Consider the following 21,507-nt stretch of genomic DNA (forward strand, 5'->3'; position numbering starts at 1 on the left):
ATATAAGTGAACAATGCTTCTTAGCGATTCTTAGATAAGTATTTGACCCCTATGTTCATATTTGTTGTTTAAGCTTGTAGATTACATATTTGTGACGTGTTTGACGAAATGTCTGTCATGGCTAGTAGGGGTCTAGTCAAGACCTTATTCAAGTAATTGCATTTATATCATTATTCTATTGTTATCTTTCAGTTTTGAAAGTGTCATGGAGTTATGGGCAGTGACCTTAGCTCTAGGCCCGAAAAAGTGGCACAAATCCCAGAGTCGTGGGCACAAGACTGAGGATAAAATTCCCCAGACGCACTTGTGCCTTGTTGTGGGAGCGACTGGAGCCTCTTAGACGCACCCTTGTCCATATCAAGGGAGCATCCAGGGGTTTAATGGTCTAAAAACCCAATGGGACCCAGGTACTGGTCATGGGGATGTCTGTGAAGGCTTTTGGGAGTCATGTAGCAAGTATAGAAGGTATGTGTTGTGGGTTTCCATCAATTCCACTTCCTTAAGGTCACATAGGAGGTTGAATCCCATTATTGTGGCCTCTCGTCACATATTTACCCTGGTTGGCCGGTTACTTGGGTAGATGTGGCACGAGGGTGTTACACTAAGTGGAACACAATTCAAGGGGGGGCATATACCCTTCTAACCTTATCACAATATACAAAAGTCTCATAAGGGATTTGAACTTGGGTGGGGAGAGTATTCCATTTGCTTCCCAACTGTTGGGTTACTCAGTCTCTCTTAAAAAGACCAACTGACTTCCATTCATTAAATTGTCAACCCATAACTCGTTTAGTTATTTCAAGGCTGTCCACATAGTATGTGCAAAGAATAGTGTTAATGTGATCTAATATGTCTAGCCCTATTGAAAGGTAAATGCATGTAAAATACAAGGAACAACTAGGATTTCCTAAAAGAATAGTTTATTCACAACTTCAAAAATTCAAACATAAACAATCAAAGCTACTTTAAGATGATCAAAGCATTGAATCTTCTACTGCGAGTATTAAAACAATTTTGCTAAACACAAGTTGTTTCCTAGGAAACTGTAGTTATAAGAAAGGAACAACACTTCTGAATAGAAATGATTCTGTTGAAAGAAATATGAAATATCACACTTAACAATTCTTTATCAATCATAGGAAACAAAAGAACAAATAACGCTTTAGAAAATCAATGATCAGGAATCCAATCTCATGACCTTCATTCAAACTATTGTAGTAGCTATCACTATAATGAGCAAATCAATAACCAATGATCAGATCTAGAAAGTGATTGAATAATTGCAAAGCAAGAATTGAAAGCTTAAATGTAAATTTAATAACACAAAGAAGGGCAGTAGTTGTTCTAGGATTGGGCCCACGATCACTAGAATTCAACCACCTTAAAGCTAATTCAGTGCAAAGAGTTAAAGCTGAACCGTGAAAGTCTCCGTTAAATTAATCAGGAACAATATTACAAAAGTTGTCTGTAAAACTTATAGCATAGATCAAAATGACAGTAATTTTCCACTTAATCTACTGAGGTTTAGTTCCTTCCTTTTATATTACAATTAAGTCTATTTAAAAATAAGGAAGTGATCCTGAGAATCTAAATATTCTCAGGATGCTTAATTCGAATTACAAAATCTCTCATATTTCCTCGGAATAGGTGGCCAAGATCTCATTCACAGCCAATCTTTCCATGATGGCCATAAGTATCTCCTAATCGGGTTATAACCAACCCAAGTAGCTCTATGTAACTCATTCATGTCCTGCTATCCTAGTGACAACATCCGCTATCAAAATTCCTTGTAAGTTAACACTTCAAATTGTAAGCGTAACTCATATTTTCATAATTAAATAAACTCTTTTGAAGAATAAAATGATGAAACACTTATTGACCGCTTCTAAGGTTCATATCACACAAATTACCATATTATATACATAAAAAGCTTAGAAAACTAATAAAAAGATAAGGAAACAGGGTAAGAGAATGCATCAATTATGAAGCCCAACACCAACTATCTTGTAAAACAACCTCAACTAATTTAACTAAATCAGTATGGTAAATGTTCTCGAATCTTATTACTTTTGCTTATAAAACCTTTAAGATCTTAGAATATATATATATATACTGGAAATATACACAACCAAAAGAAAAAATGGAGGAGCACCTTCTATGAGTATTCTAATTTAAAACAAGGCTCCAAGTTTCTCTTTCCACTACTAGAATATAGATATTCATATTTACATGTTGATTATGAGAATATAAATATTCATATGCATAAATGTTGATTATGAGAATAAATTTTACAAAACATCAAAATTAATTTGAGAAATGAGGGACGCCAACAATTTCAAAGACTTGTTTAATCCATCTTAGGAGTTTATTCATTTAGATGTGGGAGTCGAATTATTTATGGTCCTAAGTTTCCAATTCCAAATTGTCCAAATGGGGTGGTGTTCCTTATTTCAACCTGAATCCCTGGTTGGAGACCATCAATTTTTCACTAAAGCATTCCACAATCCTCTTGAACCAATTGAAGAACTTGTTTTTATTGGATAACTATATCCCTTAACACCTCTAGTTGTATCACTAACGCCGCATCTCAAATTTGTAATCATTGAATTCCATCTTGCATGTCCTTGTTAACCTCCTTGTGGTGAACTAGAACCAAGCTTATCTCCAAAAATTCATGATTACCCATGAAAACAACTAGAAGAAGGGAGCCCCACATTGTCCTAGAAGGGTTGAATTAAGGAGTAGGGTAGTGGGAAAAATAGACAAAGAGATAATTTGGAGCTAAGAGAAGTGCATGCTTACAAATTATCCTCAAGGGCTCCATTAAATTTATAGTCAAGCTAATACTCTGCCATTACAAGACATCCTTGCCAACATGTGCCTTCATCCTCGTTACATTATGACGATTTCACTGGACTGGATGTGTCATCCCGGGGGGAGATATCCCACCATGACTCTATGTAGTATATGAGAACTACAAATAGGAAGAGCTAGAGTGTGTTATATCAAACCAAATGTGAGGTGGGCGTGCCAACTATTTGATGTCTAGAGTTTGATGACCCACCACTTGTTGTGCAATTAATTTCATCTTGGCCATTGCATTAACCATTATGGGATTAATTATTGGTAATGCTTAGAGTTAGTCACAATCTTCCCCATTTTACCTTGATTTCCTAACTTGGCATAAAACACTACTTGTCTGTTCAGGCTTTGGAGAATGTGATAAAGCTCTATGGTTGAAATAGATTTTAAAACCACACAGACCTAGAATATTAAGCTTAGTTTATAATCTTGAGGAGTGTTGTTGACCTAGAGATGTTTGATGATGTTTTTTGACTCACCAATGATTATTAGTTGTTAAGGGCTTAGGGAACTAACCAAGTTGACTCCTTGAAGAAAAGCATATGCCTATGCTTGTGTTGGAAGCTTGACCAAAACTCGAAGCATAGGTAAATTCAATAATTCCTTCGCCACTACCACCATGGGATGTAAAATAAATATTATTGTTTTAGGAATTTTGTGGTAGGTGTTGGTACAATGAGAAATTAGATTATCCACAATGTTGTTAAGTAAGTGTCAACATCTCAAATCCAAAAGGGGATCCATAATTAGGACAAAAAGCCTAAGGGGTTGAATGCATTTGAAAACCAATGAAGAGATACAATAGATAAGGCCATGACATCTCTTTAAGAAATACAAGTTTGCAACCCTCTTTTGGATTTTGATCCTAGTTTTTTAGGGAATAGATTTGTTCCCATATATCCCCTCCATACATGGAAATGATCACTACGGTTACATAAAAAAGGAGGTTTTTAGTAACAAAATAATTATAGAGGTATGATTAATATCACATTGTTAGTTGGTAGTCGCTTGTGTGCATGGTACATAAGAGATAAAGTCATCTCACCACTCCTAAGCACTGTTGTAGAATAATTGCACTTATAACTACAATAAGAATATAGCCCTTATACCATTTTGAAGACTCTGACAATGACTTATAACACATAATAAAAAATGAATTCATAAATTATTATGTTTATAGAGAATTCCATAAATTATTTTGTTCATAGAAAATTTCATAAATTAGAAGTGTTGTTTTGGAATATGATTTTTAGAATTTTAATCTAATTATCAATAATTATTAGGTGGATGACATATATATAATTTATTTATAACTACTACTAATAATAATTTAAAATAAATTGAATTTAGGCTTTTGTGATCTATATTATGAAAAGTAAGAAAATTTTGAGTAAAAATCATATCATATGAAAAGTAAGAAAATTTTGAGTAAAAATCATATCATAAAGTTTTTATTAGTTATAATATAACGGTTAGTTTGATTAAATAAATAATATTTTCATATAAAGAAAATTGTTACATTTGACTAAATAAATAATTTTTTTTTTTTTACAAAATCGGGTACTGATATATTATAAAAACTTCAAGGGACTGAGTCCTATTACATGGATATGATAAACCAAGGCATTAAGGATCCAAAACGGGTTCGCAGACCCTTGATCCTTATTGCTACATAAACGGTAACTAAAATGAAAGAGGTAACGGCTATATTGCCGGATAAAAGAGCCTGCTAGCCAACAAAATTTGCAGTTCATGAGTCCTAGGGGTATTTCTGGTTAACTGAGTCATCCGGGAGAGGTTCCTTCCCTGCGCTGGCTCTGGTTGAAGCTTCTGCTTGCATACTTTGAGTAAGAGTCCTGATATGAGCTATAGCTTCCTCTAGGTGGGAGCATCTGTCCTTCAAAGCCTCGATCTCAGCCTTTTGTTTTTCTAGCTTCTTCCTTTTTGATCTGCTGTCCGCCTGGTAATCGTCTTTGAGGTCGTTGAATCGCTTGATGAATCTGCCGATCATGAAGGTGTGCGCTTTGCAGAGAGTGCACTCGCTGTTCGTGATGACATTTTCTAAGGGATTGTTGGCGGGCACCTGAGCTTCCTGCTGTTCCTGTGGATCCGCCATATCTCCTAGATGGAAAAGAGAACCAGAGTGCTGATGATGCAGAAAGGGGCGGTTTCTGGGGATGAGGGCGCAATAGGGGAAGGACAGAAAGGGGGAGAGCAGGGCTTTGCGCAAGGAGGGACAGGATGGCGAAGGAGCAACAGAGGGAAAGAGGGAGCGCTGTAACAGCCAAACAAACAACCTGTTAGAAGGAAATAAAACTCTGAAATTAAGATTGCCTGAGTTTACCGCTGTCGAGGGACGTGATCCAAGCTCCAGATAACTTCGCTCAGCTTCGTGAGAGAGACTGTGCTGGGAGGAGGCGCGAGCCAGGGCCTTCGTAGCGGTGGAGGATGAAAATAGAGAGAGAGCCATGCTGCTATAAATAGAGGGGGAGAGGTAGCTCGAATGAGTAATCCCTTGCTGGTCGATTCGATCCCTGAGGTGACTGTGAGGCCAGGGAGAGATTTTGCTGCGTGCGGTGGGGATTTTGGTATGATGACCATCTGAGCAAGACCTGAGATTGACGGCGAAGGACAAATAAAACATAAAATCGGGGCAGTAAGAGGTGACATATGCGATCGCAGGGGGGAGGATCTGAGAGAGGAGGGACGAAGTGGCGCAGTCGAGGAGATTTAGCAGAGAATGTGGAGATTCGGGGATGAGCAAATTTCGAGAAGGATGGAGTCTGAGGTGGCTCAGAATCTGAGTAGAGAGAGAGGGGTGGGTTTTTTTAAGGGATTGCTTTATCATATATAGAGTCGTTTTCTCTGACTTGGCCTGCGGGTCTACTGGCTGCCTTGTTGGCCTGATCATCCGCCTCTTTGTTGCTGCTCCTTAGCACATGTTTGAGAGTGGCTCCATTTAAGTCTCTTAAGTTGTCGGTGATCCTGGTTTTCACATTGTTCAGGGCAGTTTGCTTGAAATCCCTCCCCGAAACCATAGCAGCTATAATAATAGCTGAGTCACCCATTATGAGCGGATTTTGAAGACCTAGTCTCTTCAGAATGGAGGTTCCCAGGAGAAGACTATAAGCCTCGGCCCTATTGTTGGACATTATGCCCAATCCCCACTCGTAAGTCACTAAAATTTTACCTTGATGATCTTTGATGACTCCTCCTGCACCTGCCTGACCCGGATTGTTTTTAGATGCCCCATCGAACAGAAGGGAGGGCCTCTTTTGGTTTTGAATCCAATCTCTGATTTCCTCAGTGGAACCTCTTAGCTTCCAATCGACCTTTCTCTGTCCTGTACTTACTGCTTTGTGATTCCTTGCTTCATAACTGAATTTGCTCATCCACTCAGTTTCCCTTGGATCCCCCGTTCTTGCTCTGATTGGACTATTCCATTGGCACTGATGGTCTCAGAGATGAGGGCAATTGTTTTTGCAAGGGTGCTGGAGATGCTGGGCTTCTTATCGTTAAAAATGCTTTTATTTCGGGTGTTCCAGATTTGCCAACAGAGGGTTGGGGGGATGCTATTCCACAGTCTTTTGGCAAGGGTTTTGTTTTTCTTGGGGTAGGGATAGCTGTTCCCCCAATTTTTTTGAAGGAGGGTGATCTGATTGGGCAATTCACCTATCCTTAATGGGCTGGTGATGAGCTTCCAGCAATTTCGAGCAAAGGAGCAATCTAGGAAAAGGTGATTGCTGCTTTCTTCCGCTGCTCTGCACAGGCAGCATATCGAGGGACCGAGGATGCCTTTCTTCCTTAGATTTTCCGCTGTGAGGATTTTGCTTTTAAGGAGGGTCCAATTAAAGAATTTTATCTTTGGGAGGCATTCCGGATTCCAGGCCGCTTTATAAAGAGGCCAATTATTGTTGGCTGTGGCATTTTGGAGGGTTTTGTATCCTTCTCTGACTGTGTAGATTCCGCCATTGGGGTCCCAGACATACTTATCCTCGGACATACTGTTAAGGGGGGCTGACCCTGAGAGAGATAGCTTGAGGTCGGCCCACTGTTCCCTTAGGTTGTTTGGGAGGGTGAGGTGCTTCCAGCCCAGCCACCTGTTTTGGTCCCAAGAAGAAATATCATATAGGGACTTAAGATTTTTCCCTTCCATCCACAAATGCAGGGGTCTGAGATTTGGAAGAGTTTCTCTTGCTTCTGAGCCCATTATGCGATCAGTCCAGATGTTTATGTCTCTTCCACTGCCCGGAGCTCTTGAGATATAATCTTTGAACTGAGGGAGAGTTTTTTTTATAAGTTTCCAGACTGGGGTGCACTGCCTGTCAACGATAGATTCCGATAGGATGTTGGAGTTGGGGCCGTTCAGGTATTTTCTTTTGATTACTTCTGTCCACCAGGCTCCTTTTCCGTTGAGAATTCTCCAAATCAGCTTGAAACCCATGGCCATGTTGGCAAGCCTTGGGATTCTTATTCCTAGCCCTCCTTTTTCGAAAGGTAAAATAACCTGGTCCCATTTAACAAGACTGAACTTTTTGGAGTCCTGCCTTCCTCCCTGCCACAAGAAGCTCCTAATAATTAATTCCATGTGCTTATGAGTGCTGGCCGGGGCGAGAGTGGTTGCGAACTGATATATGGGGAGAGCAGATAGGATGGCTTTTATGAGAATTGTCCTTCCAGCCAGGTTGAGCCAGGACACACCCCAACTCTGAAGTTTCCCTCTCAGCTTCTCAATTAGTTTCACCCAAATTTCAGTTTTGACCGATTCCTTTGCTAATGGCAATCCCAGGTACATGAAATGGCTCCAGTTCCTTTGGGCAGGGATGTCCAAGATTGAGGAGATTCTCTGAATAATCTGCCTGGGGACGTTCCAGGTATATATCATGCACTTATTGTTATTGAGCTTTCCTCCGGACACTTGTAGAAAGAGCTCTAACGTTTTCTTGAACCTTCTTGCCATGAGACTGGAAGCTCCTCCAATTAGGAGGGTATCATCAGCGAAGAGTGAGTGATTTATCCCCTTGGTTCCACGCACTATACTGATACCTGTGATTTCTTTTTGCCTACGAAGATTTTCCAGGTGAATACTTAGCGTTTCGGCCATGATGATGTATAGAAATGGGGAGAGCGGGCAGCCTTGTCTCAGTCCCCTTGAGCTTCTGAAGAAGTTGCTTGGCCTGCCATTGATCAGAGGGGCTGTCCATGGGAATGAAATACACTCCATGATCCTGCTGGTGAAGGTGCTGGATATCCCAAATTTCCCAAGGGCTGCCTTAAGAAATTGGTGGTTAACTCTATCAAAGGCGTTTGCCATGTCTAATTTAATAATCATACCCTTTTCCTTTCTATTTATGCTGCTGTGGATTGCCTCTTGGATAAGGATAACGTTATCCGTGATTTGTCTTCTAGGGACGAAGCCTCCTTGATTCTCAGAGATGAGGGAGGGGAGGAGCTTTTTTAGCCTGTTGGCTAGAATTTTGGTGATAATTTTATAGGAGACATTGCACAGGGAGATTGGGCGGAATCGGTCGAAGGATTGGGGGTTGGGATCCTTGGGGATAAGGGCTAAGTGAGAAGATTTAATGCTGTTCCCCATTTTGCACTTTGAGAAGAAGTTCTTTACCATTCTGATGAAGTCTTTCTTGATGGTTTCCCAGTGATTTCTGTAGAATGCCACTGTGAACCCGTCTGGGCCCGGTGCCTTGTCCTGCGCCATGCTGAAGATCGACCCCTCAATTTCCTCTGTCGTGACCTCTTGGTCCAGCTCGTTGTTTTGGTCTGCTGAGATTTTATTTTCGATTAGGCTTAGGAATTCCGCGTTATCGTTGGGCTGAGTGTCGGCGGATAGAAGGGCGCAGAAGTGTCTGGACGCAGCCTCTTTTATTTCTTCTTGGTCTCTGAGCTCTCTTCCGTCAACCATGATTCTCTCTATATGATTCCCTGCCCGCCTGAGTTTTAGGCTATTGTGAAAAAAGGAAGTGTTTTTGTCTCCGGCTTTGAGCCAAAGGCAGCGAGACTTTTGTCTCTGCTCTTCTTCTTCCATCCTGTTCTGCTTATACAGTTCTTTGTACATTTCATTCTCCTTGGCCTGGTCTTCCTCTGTATACTGGATTCGCTCCTTTTCTTGACTCCATTGCTCCAGCTGTGATTGGAGATCAGCTCTTTTTTTACTTTCCTCTGCAGCGTGGATTCTTGCCCATTGCTTGATAACGGTCCTGAGGGATTTGAGCTTAGTTTCCCAAATATAGTGAGGCGAGCCAATAATTTCTTTTGCCCACTGCTCCTTGATCAAGTTTCGGAATTCTTCTTTGTTGTCCCATGCCTTGTTGTATTTAAAGGGGAGAGGCCCCATGTTCTTACCTTTGTCTAGGGTCAGAGCCACCGGTTTATGATCTGAAATGTATCCATGGATGATTTTGCTTTGGATATTTGAGAATCTTGCTACTGTTCTTTCTTGAGCGAGGATTCGATCTAATCTCTCTTTTATATTGTTGCTGCCGGTTCTTTTATTGCTCCAGGTGAATCTCCCGTTGTGCGGAGGAATGTCCACTAGATTATGGATTTGGATTATTGCTTCTAATGAGTCTCTTGAGGGGTCAGCATAGTAGTTTCCTCCCAATTTCTCATCAGCATTCCTTATAAGGTTTAAGTCACCTCCAAGGAAAATGTTCCTTCCCTGTACTGTCATGAGGTCTGATGTTATTGACTCCCAGCATGAAGCTTTGTCCCTATAGTGGTTAGGGGCGTATATGTTGTATATAGAGTATTCCTCTTTTGAGGCTTTGTTCTGCATGTCTGTTCTTACCCACCAGCTGTAAGACTTTTGCTCTTTGAGTTCCCATTTGCTTTTGTCCCATAGTGTTCCTATGCCTCCTGAGGCGCCATCTGCACTTGTTGCTACGCCTGCATAGCTTTTGCTTCTTTTTATGTGATTTTGGAATTCTTGTTCCGTGATTTTGGTCTCCTGTAGTAGGAGGAGGTCTGGATGTTCAGATTTGAGGAGATCTCGGACTGCATTTGTTTTTAGGGAGGAGCCCATCCCCCTACAATTCCAGGAGACCAATATCATCATTTACCTTGTTTGGTATTTGCCCCGCTTTTCTCTTTCATTTTTTCTCCGCTTCCTTTTGATTTATCTAGAAATGTGTCCATTGGTTGCTGCATTCCGGTGGCCATTTCTTTTGCGGCGTTTTCATCTCTAATTTCTTTGTTAGACTTTCTTCCAACTTTTCTAGGGGGATCTGTGGAGAAGTTGTTTTCCTTTGATTTGTTTCTAGTTAAGATTCTTTCCACTGTTGGGGGAGGAGAGGACTGGGGGAGGGGGCTGGGGGAGGGGGTGACGATGGCGGCTCGAGGGGAAGGGGGGGGATGGAGGGTCCTCTGCGGACAGGGTTTCAAAGGGGTTGGAGGAGGAGGGGAAGGAAGGGGCAGAGCCAGAGGGATGAGAAGGAAGGGAGGGGTTTTCAGGGGGAGCCTTTGAGCTTGGGCCTGGAGGGGGGTTTGATTTTTTCTTTTTGACATGCTCCCAGACTCCCTCAGGGGTTTCAACATTGTCTTCAGGAACATTTGTTTTAGATTTGCTACATCTATTAGCGAAATGCCCATATTCATGACATACCTTGCATTTGAAGGGTAGCTGCTCGTAGTCCACTTGCTGAATGTGCGTCCACTGATCGACTTTGAGTTTGATTGCTTCCGGCAGTCCTTTCCCCAGATCTACTTCAACACAGATCCTCGCGCATGCATGCATGTTCTCCTTCGGTTCAGATCTATCAATGTATTTGCCCACTGCGTTCCCTATGGCTTTTACTGACTCATCCCCCCAGCAATGAAGCGGCAAGTGGGGCAGACGAACCCAGACGGGGACAGCGTTGGGGACATCCATTTCTGGGTCAAAGTCTGGAGTCCATCTGTTTAAGTAGAGACCCCGGGAGTCCATGAAATAGGGGCCGTTTCTGAAGATGAGATTCCTGTCCTCCATTGATTCGAATAGAAAGGTGTAAAATCCTCTGCCACAGAACCTGATTGCTATTTTCCCTTGCACCATCGCGTTCCAGTTTCTCTCGACCCATCTCTGAACTGATCTTGGGGAGGGCCACAGTCCCGTGAACTGGCCGACCAGGCCTCTTTCTGCTAAGGAGATTGCTGCTCTCCTCGGGAGGGAAGGAGGTAGAGAAACTTCTGGAATTTCATCTAATTTCTTGATGAACTTGGAGGCTGTAGGACGGATTTTTCCCGCTGCGCTCTCGGGAATGAGAGAGGCAAACATTTTCTCGAAGTCTTCTGGATCCTGAGGCGGGGGATCCATTGCTGCCATTGAAGAGTCAGATCTCAAGGAAAACCTCAAGAGGACAACCGGGGGGAGGCCCCGGTGCTGGGGGAGGGCAGGAGGCCCGGGAGCGGAGGAGGGGAGGCCAGCAGATGAGGAGCGCGGGCCTAGCAGCAGCGCTGCCAGGCGCAGAGGCGCAGAAACGATGTCAGGGTTCTAGGTCACGCGCAGGTTCGATCGCCAGAGCAGCCCGCCATCCGTCCGATCGGAATCACTAGGGTCCTCACAATCTTAGATTTTTGAATAAATAATATTTTAATATAAAGAAATAATTATTAAAATAAATTTGTTAATATTGAATTAAGGAAAATAATTAATCAAAAGGAAAATTTTAATGAAATGAATATCTAAAAATAAAAATAATATTTAGATCAAACTTAAATAATCAAAACAGTAAAACAATTAATAAAATCAATATAATAATATAATAAAATAAAAATAATATTTGGTTCAAACTTAAATAATCAAAACAAATTAATTCTTGAAATTTAAAAATAAATAAAAATAATAAATGGTCAAATTTAAATAAAAATATTTGGGTCAAATTTAAATAATCAAAACACTAATATAAAAATAGGTCAAACTTAAATAATTGAAACAATTATTTCTAAAAATTTAAAAATAATAAATGGTCAAACTTAAGTAATAATAATAATTATTTAAATAACTAAATAAATAAATCAATAATGAAAAAATAATTAATAAGAAATGAGAGGGATCCAATAAGTGCTCATTTTCTAACCATAGTTTATTGAGATTGCTTGGCCTCCTTTCAATCTCTATAGCTTCCCTAAAATAAAGTCATAAATTAGTTAATTTTTATGATTTTTGCCTAAAGTTTCTTATTTCAACTTAAGGTGGATGAGGATTTCTTAACTTTATTTTTTTTAAGAATTGATTCTCAAGGGAATATGCTCAACATATGTTTAGTTGAATGTGTGTTACGAGTTTGTTAGGTTGCATTGACTTTTAATAAATTGAAAAAAAAGATTTGCGCTGTAGGGATTTGAGATTATTCGAATTCTAATAAGTCCATATTATAATTAGACGGGGAAATTAATATATAAGCAAATATTATTTAATAAAATTGTCTATTTTACAATACCACATTAATATTTTTAATGTGGTTATACTAATTAAATGTGGTATTTAACTATTCTAAAATTTTAAAATATTGGAAATTTTTGCTAATTTTGGATTAAAATTTATCATAAATTAATTTTCTTAATGCCTATATAATCAATTTTAAAAATTTAGTTTACAATCTGACATAATAAAAAAATAATATAAAAATATGACTTAAAATAATATAACAGTAAAATAAAAATAGAATAAAAATAATATAACAATAAAATAAAAATAGACTTAAAAAATAAAAATGAATTAATAAGACTAAAAATACTAATTTATTTTAAAGACAATATAAATATATGTAAAAAAAAATTGTTAATTTCACTAATTCAACAAATCATTATTTTTGTTTGTTTGTAAGTTTAGCGTTATCTATCATTTATTCATCTATAAACAAGGGGTTACAAATATATGATCCTCAATTTGCCCAGTGGGAAATCAAGTCATTTATAAACATAGAAGTTTATAAAGGATTTTTCGGCGAAGATCACATGAGACATCATTTGTCGATGAACCACACTGGTTGGTTCGAAACGCGTCGACAAATGATGCCTCATCTGATCTTCACCAAAAAATCTTTTATAAACTTGATATGGATCACAGAAGCCTAAACTCTACTAACATAAAAGTTAATATATGATTTGTTCGGTGATCTCAACCTGCCAAGTGAAAACTCAGATTAATTGACCATCGAATCACAAATTCAATAAATAACCATTAACTTTATATAAAATTTAATTAAATTATAAATAATATAAATTAATCGATATTAAAATAGTACACTATGGATGAATGCTATGTTACTTTCTATTGCACATTTTTGGTAAAAGAGAAACTCTCGAAGCTTTCTGGTAAATGACAAGTAACCTCAATTGGACTTTAAATGGAATAAAACGATAATATTCATCTAATACTACATAACTCATAATATTATCAAACACCATACCCATTCGTGAGAAAAACCCGACTAATCAAAATAAAGGAACAAATTCCCCCTTTCCCATCTTGTTTGTCTGTGAATCCAGTGTCTCAACCCGCAAACGGGATATTCACTCCGTCTCCGCAGTATTGTGTCTCCACGTTAATGCCTCGTACGGAAAAAGTTCCATAAACAAGAGGAGAATCTCGGTTCCGAAACTCAGTGTGAAACGTTCTAGGGCTTCAACCGCTCAATTTTAATTCATATTCTTATGCGTAACATCCGCCTAAACCCTACAAAATTATTGATGCTCTGAGTTCGTCGGGAGTCCGAAACGATGGCTGCTGCATTGCTCGGATCTTGTTTCTCTGCGAATCATCACCTGACCAACAGATTGGAATCGATCGCCCCCTCTTGCTTCCAGTCCCGTAGCTTGTTCGGCTCTTTCATACATTTTCCTTGCATAAAAAATGCATCAGGCCGTCGCCGAATTCGCAGCACAAGCAGGCGAAGAGGCCTCACGGTGCAGGCAAATGATATTTCCGTCAATGAGAGGAGGGAGAAGCATGTACCCACAAGTGGGAAGCGAACAGATTTGAAGAAAATTATGATATTGGGGGCCGGACCGATTGTCATAGGCCAAGCCTGTGAGTTTGATTACTCTGGAACTCAGGCATGCAAGGCCCTGAAGGAAGAAGGGTATGAGGTCATTCTCATTAACTCCAATCCTGCCACTATTATGACCGATCCCGATTTGGCCGACAGGACATATATTACCCCCATGACCCCAGAATTAGTAGAACAAGTCCTGGAAAAGGAGAGGCCTGATGCGCTGCTGCCAACAATGGGGGGCCAGACTGCACTGAATCTGGCGGTGGCTCTGGCGGAAGGGGGAGTCCTGGAGAAATACGGCGTGGAGCTGATAGGTGCCAAGTTGGATGCAATCAGGAAGGCGGAGGACAGAGAGTTGTTCAAACGGGCAATGGATAAGATTGGAGTGAAGTCCCCTCCCTCTGGAATAGCTACTAATTTGGAGGACTGTTTTAAGATAGCGGAATCTATTGGGGAATACCCACTTATCATCCGCCCTGCTTTCACACTTGGAGGGACAGGTGGGGGGATTGCCTACAATAGAGATGAGTTTGAGTCAATCTGCAAGGCTGGACTGAGTGCCAGCATAACTTCTCAGGTACTGGTGGAAAAATCCCTCCTGGGCTGGAAGGAATACGAGCTTGAGGTCATGAGGGATTTGGCTGACAATGTGGTGATCATATGCTCCATAGAGAATGTTGATCCCATGGGCATTCATACCGGGGATTCTATCACCGTGGCTCCGGCGCAGACTCTGACTGATAAGGAGTATCAGCGTCTGAGGGATTACGCTGTTGCGATCATCAGGGAGATTGGGGTTGAGTGTGGAGGTTCTAATGTTCAGTTTGCTGTGAATCCTGAAGATGGTGAGGTTATGGTGATCGAGATGAATCCCAGAGTGTCAAGGTCATCTGCCTTGGCATCCAAGGCAACGGGGTTTCCTATAGCTAAGATGGCCGCCAAGCTTTCGGTGGGATATACATTGGATCAGATTCCTAATGACATCACCAAGAAAACGCCTGCGAGTTTCGAGCCTTCTATTGACTACGTTGTCACTAAGGTAAGCATTAGATTCCATAGAGTACCCGCAAAACCTCAGAATTGCATTTTTTATTGGTGGAGTTTGTTTGTTTCTAATTGCATAGGCACCTGCTCTTAGAAGAAGATGCAGTAAGCACTGGTAGATGTGATTACAGCAACAGCAAGCATAGGAACACAAATATTAAGCTAGTGTGGAGAGTCCTGATAATCACATAGCCTGGATCATCACTATCGCTTTTTTGGCATGGGATCCAAGCGGCGGCTAGCCTGATTAATGGCAGCTGCGATAGTATCACTTTAGTTAGCAAGTATGGAAGTTGGGACACGTCCAGAAAATTCATCACTTAGCCGTTAATGATTAGAGTCTAGACCACACGCTCATGTCGAGATTCCTTATTTTTTTTATTGGTAAAAATGAGTAAGTTGCAATAATTCAGAATTCATTTATGGGTAAGGTGAGGAAGTGAGCTGTATTAGATATATTCTATTTTGGTATTCGAGGTCCTATATTTTGTAAGTTAACCCTATCTAATAGATCCTTTTGTATGGCTTGTTGCCTGCCATGCTGCATACATGCATTCTGGTAACATGTTCAGTCAAAATGGAATAAAACTGTCAGGCCAAGGGACGACTCCCGAATCTTCATAATCTTCATATTAATGTAGTGAACATAATTTATAGCATCAAGTGTGAACTTTGGGATTCATCTTCCAAGGTCAGTTCTTATTCTAACCGTTCATTTTTCCTTTATTTATGTATTTACAATTATTCACCCAATCCCGGAGGATTAGGTATCTAACAAAAACTTATATAAAGAGTTTGGTGTGTATGCCTTTTTGCCCAGTTATGAGACTGTCATATCTTGCATATTGCAATACATATTCCTGACCACCTGGAATTTGGAAAATAGGATTTAAAGCCCAAATTACCTTGGGGATCATTGTTTTGTTCTCCTGCTCTGATTGGTACTATACTCAAGTTTAGTACTGAGTTCAATTTTTCCACGGTGAGAATGTGGATGCCTAATAAGCATAGAGTTACATATGAACTCAAAACAACTTGATGAACTTCTACAATTAAGACCATAGTCTTGGGAATATTTTGTGCTCAGCATTTAATAAATATTTACAAAATATGTTCTTTCAACACTGGGCATGTTAGATATTATTCCAGATCTCCTATCAAGATAAAGATGTACCTAGGTCTTCTTCTTATCCAACCTTGTAAATCAGAAATTTTGTAGGTTGAAAATCTATACTAAAGCAAGTTCTATCCTGGTAAGGTTAGAATCTAGTTTTATAATCCTTCTCATCTTACTGTGCTCACCTTGGCTTCCACTTTGTACGTGGTAATGATAAAGAGTAGGCTGAATTTTATTGGGTATTGTTTACATTCAGAAGAATATACTTTCTTAAATATTTTTATTTGAGGTACATATCTTGTTATCCAGAAGCAAAATTTGTAAAATGTCCTTTAGCTTACATGCCTTTGGCAGGGTGGTGCGAGCAAATTTAGTTGCAGTTCCATTAAAGTTAGTTTGGTCACTTAATTATGAGCGTGGAAGATTTTTCGCAGCCTCTACCACGCAATGCAGCAGAAGTTTGTTTCATCTTACCTGATTAGTATTGCCCATCCACTTCAGCTCATCATAAAAGTTGGTCCTATTTAAGCCGATTGTTCTTCCCTATTCTATTCTTAAAGGTGTCCAAACAGGAGTTGATTTCATTTATCATTTTATATCATACCCATATGCAATTGTGGGCACATGATATGTTATGGAATACTGATTTGATTGAATTTGTTATTGATGAATTTTATTTTCTTCCCTTTCATGTTGCAGATTCCTCGTTTTGCCTTTGAGAAATTTCCAGGTTCAGAGCCAATTCTTACAACTCAAATGAAGTCAGTCGGGGAATCAATGGCTTTGGGCCGCACATTCCAAGAATCATTCCAGAAAGCTGTTCGGTCACTGGAGACAGGGCATCATGGATGGGGTTGTGAGCAGGTGAAAGAGCTACAGTGGGATTGGGAACAGCTAAAGTATGGTTTAAGAGTTCCTAGTCCAAATCGAATCTATGTACTATATGCAGCCATGAAAAAGGGTATGAGCACTGAAGAGATTCATGAGTTATGCTATATTGATAGATGGTTCCTTTCACAGTTGAGGGAGCTCCTAGATGTCGAGGGGTTCCTATCTATTACAAAGCTGTCGGAACTGAGCGAAGATGATTTTTATGAAGTAAAGAAGAGGGGATTTAGTGATAGGCAGATATCATTTGCAACTAAATCAAATGAAAAAGATGTCCGTGCCCGCCGCTTATCTGTGGGTGTAAGTCCTGCATATAAAAGAGTTGATACATGTGCAGCTGAATTTGAGGCCAATACACCCTATATGTATTCATCCTACGATGATGAATGTGAAGCAGCCCCAAGCACAAAGAAGAAAGTATTGATTCTTGGAGGAGGACCGAACCGAATTGGGCAGGGCATTGAATTTGATTATTGTTGCTGTCATGCATCGTTCGTACTACAGGTTCATAGTAACTTATTTTCCCACTTTGCATGAGATTGATATAAAGGCATTTTGCTCTTTTTTGGAAATTAAAGGTAGCACTTAGAGTCATGTAAGAATTTTTTGATGTTTCTGTTATAATGGTTGTAGTATTGATGTTTCTAACCTATCTATGAACATTGCTTCACAGGATGCAGGATATGAAACCATCATGATGAATTCAAACCCTGAGACTGTCTCTACAGATTATGATACTAGTGATAGACTGTACTTTGAGCCTCTTACAATAGAGGATGTTTTGAATGTCATTGACAAAGAGAGGCCTGATGGTATAATTGTACAGTTTGGAGGGCAAACACCGTTGAATCTAGCTCTACCCATAGAACAATACCTCGATGAGTTTAAGCCCGTGGCTGCAAGTGGGGAAGGTCTTGTGCGAATTTGGGGGACCTCTCCCGCTTCAATAGATGCTGCTGAAGATAGGGAGAAGTTCAATGTAATGTTGGATGAGTTAAAAGTCAAGCAACCTCAAGGTGGTATTGCTAAGAGTGATGAGGATGCATTGGCCATAGCAAGAAAGGTTGGCTATCCTGTTCTTGTCAGGCCCTCTTATGTTTTAGGTGGTCGTGCAATGGAAATTGTATACAGTGATGACAAATTGAAGCATTACTTAGAAACTGCAGTAGAAGTGGACCCGGAAAGGCCAGTACTTGTTGATAAGTACCTGGCAGATGCTTGTGAGATTGATGTAGATTCTTTGACAGATTCTAAAGGTAGTGTGGTCATTGGTGGTATCATGGAGCACATTGAGCAAGCAGGTGTGCATTCCGGTGATTCAGCTTGTTCTATTCCAACGGAAACAGTCTCACCTGCATGCTTGTCAATCATTAGATCGTGGACATCTAAATTGGCAAAGCGGCTTGGCGTCTGTGGACTGATGAATTGCCAATATGCAATCACACCTGCTGGTGAAGTTTATCTTCTTGAAGCAAATCCTAGAGCATCACGAACAGTACCTTTTGTGTCAAAGGCAATTGGCCACCCCTTAGCAAAGTATGCCGCCCTTCTTATGTCAGGAAAATCTCTTCAAGACATTGGTTTTATACAAGAAGTTATTCCAAGTCACGTATCTGTCAAGGAAGCAGTCCTTCCATTTGAAAAATTTCAAGGCTGTGATGTGGTTCTTGGCCCTGAAATGCGAAGCACTGGAGAAGTGATGGGCATAGACTTTAAATTTCCTATGGCATTTGCCAAGGCACAAATTGCGGCAAATCAAAAACTGCCTCTTGTAGGCACAGTGTTTTTAAGTTTAAGTGATTTCGCCAAACCAAGCCTCTCAGCAATTGCAAACGGATTCGTTGAACTTGGTTTTACAATTGTTGCAACAACTGGCACAGCTAGTTTGTTGAAGATGGAAGGAATTCCAGTGGAAAGAGTTTTGAAACTCCATGAAGGGCGCCCACATGCAGGTGACATGATTGCAAATGGTCAGATTCACTTAATGGTGATTGCAAATTCAGGAGATGCAGTAGATCAAATAGATGGGCGGAAGTTGAGACGAATGGCATTAACATATAAAATTCCTATCATAACCACAGTTGCTGGAGCTTTAGCTACTGTTCAGGCTATTAAGAGCATGAAGAAGGATTCGTTGAAGATGATTCCATTACAAGATTTCTTCAATACTCAGAAATCAGAAGGAACAACTCAGGAACTACAGGCAGCTTCTATATGTTGATGTTCCATTTAAAATGCAAGTTCACATTTCCTTATGTTGGTGTAATAATAGTTCCTTACGAACTCTGTCGGTGTGCTGTTAGAAGATTTAATGAAAAGGATATAACAGAATTTAATCACATTTTCATCCAAAGCTGTCGATGCAAATTGTCTCTACCTAATGTTGGTGTAAGAATACTTTGTTAGAACTCTGTTGTGGTGTTCTTCCGAGGCAAGATGAAAGGATTATAACAGGTTACACATATCAATGAGATTTCCATCCAAAAGATGTCTTCACAAATTGGATGGGACAGCGGAAGAACTATATCTTACTTCTTCTATTGGTGGTTGTGGTTTTCATGCGGTATATGCATGTTTCTCTTTTGGTTGTGGAATGTGGTTATTTGCAATTTATAATCCATTTTTCAGTCTTACTGGAATTGTTTAGAAGACTGTATGGTCTCAAAACTGAATCTTTCATAATTCATTCCATAGCTCTTAAAAATGAAAAATCCGCCACTATCACGGTATTACCAAACCCACAGATATGTTATGTTAGTTACAAATCAGCCTTGATGTGGGCCTATGGCAATTTGCGCTCAGATCCATGCTACATATGGTGTAAGGCAAGGGCTTCCCTCTTTTGTTTAAGTGCAGATTTCCCATCTCCAAGTAGTTCTTTTGGTTCATGAGTCTGCCTTTCCTGTGACTGTGTTGCTTGTTTTCAGCTTTTTACCCACGGCATTCCCTAGGGCCAGACTTATTGGAGTCTTTTCTGCCTTAAATTCTTCCCATTTGCATATAGATGCTATAATGTAGCGACTATGCTGCATGCATCAATTTATATAATATACATTGGAAGTGTAACAGCGAAAAAGGTAACTACTTAGGAAGTGGATAGATGCACTGAGATGGCAGCTAATAAAATGAGCAGGAGCGTGAATGCAAAGCAGACGGCAGCTTTAAGAGCCAAAAACAGATATTTAATCTTAGTCATGCCTTGTTCCCATGTCACCAGTCAAACAGAATACATAGGGAACTGTTACAAGGGAGAAGGTTAGTGGCAATGAAATAGAGTGCGCTTTAGTTTTAACTTTTAAGTTGCTTCAATCACCCCAAGGCACGTTATCAAGATAGTACTTAATGACGTAGGTTTTACTAAAATCATTTTTCATAATCACAGCAATGCTCCTATCTTCTATTTGTTCATTTTTCAGTTGTTTTGTCATATTAAGAAACCCAGTACACTTTTGTGTACTGTAATCACCATTGGACACCAATCATACTCATATGGAGTAGCAAGGTTAACCTGCACTTGTCTTTCATGGTCAATAATCTTCATCATTAGTTAAATATAGTGTACCTTCTGAGAAGATGTAGAATATTTTATTAATGAACTTTATAGTTTAGGCTATATCTGAATGAACCAGCACCACCTGTGGGTCCATTCAATCCGTAGTGTTAATGAGAAAAAAACCTCTGTTAGTGGGATCACCAGGGAGGGTGTTGCTTCCACACCCAGTCTGCACTGGAATTGCTGATTTGCTGAATAGTTTTGGAATTGTTGTTTCTCTGATTTTTGTCTGAAACTGTTTCTTTTAATGGGAAACAGTTCCACAGGAGATGAATCCATTTCATCTGCTGGGAAATGGATCTCGAATGTTGGGTTCTGTTTCAAAGCATAGGAAATAGATCCTCACTTATTAAAAAATTGCCAAAAAAAGACAGAAGGCAGTGCAGTGAGAAAGAGGATGGCAGAGGGTTCCATAGCCAATGGAAGAAAACATAAACCCTAGAAAACCTAATTCAAACCCCAAGAAAACATTTTGACATTTTGTTTGCAAAACTGTCAAAGGTTGAGACTCGAGAGCACTAACAGTAAAAGGCATCTGGAGAGCAATAGGACAATAATAGTGTTTCAAGAGCAGTAGCATAGTCTCAGCATAACAGCAGGCATTTGGAGGAGCAGGACAGTGATAGTAATGTTTCAAGAGCAGCAGCACAGTCAGAGTGTAGCAGCATGGATTTAAAGAGTGGATTTGGCATGACAGCACTTCATTTGGCTGGTTTGGAGTGCAAGATCTGTTGAAATCTTTCTCTTTTGGCCAAAAAATTCCTTTCTTCTTCATATATTTCCTATTTTTCTTACTTTTATTATTCTTTTTGCAATGGCCTCATGTTTATCAGCTAGCTGTGGTGTTCATGGTGGGAGAAGTGGTGGAAGGAGAAGGGATTGTGAAGGAAATCAGCAGAAATCTCATGTTGATTTCCCTCTATATAAGTATGTGACGAAGATAGGGAAGAAGGAAAAGAAGCCTTTGGTGGAAGATGCTTGCAGAATTGTAGCAATTGCAAGTTGGCTTATAGCGTGTCCTACACTAAGGTTAAAGTCCATTTTCTTTAAAC

At 39.9% G+C, this 21,507-nt stretch overlaps 1 protein-coding gene across 1 annotated transcript; it reads left to right on the forward strand.

Moving 5' to 3' along the window:
• The first annotated feature begins 13,330 nt into the window (after positions 1 to 13,330).
• On the forward strand, positions 13,331 to 19,249 carry CARB (carbamoyl phosphate synthetase B). The gene is made up of 3 exons (XM_089417773.1): positions 13,331 to 14,892; positions 16,714 to 17,406; positions 17,576 to 19,249. Exons 1-3 carry the CDS (start codon positions 13,579 to 13,581, stop codon positions 19,121 to 19,123), a joined length of 3,555 nt encoding a protein of 1,184 aa, XP_089273899.1. The 5' UTR covers positions 13,331 to 13,578; the 3' UTR covers positions 19,124 to 19,249.
• The last annotated feature ends 2,258 nt before the right edge of the window (positions 19,250 to 21,507 follow it).

Source organism: Pinus tabuliformis, chromosome 3_2, assembly GCF_031772625.1.
Source record: "Pinus tabuliformis cultivar Carrire ecotype Pingquan chromosome 3_2, CPIR1, whole genome shotgun sequence".
In the NCBI taxonomy this organism is placed as follows: Eukaryota; Viridiplantae; Streptophyta; class Pinopsida; order Pinales; family Pinaceae; genus Pinus; species Pinus tabuliformis.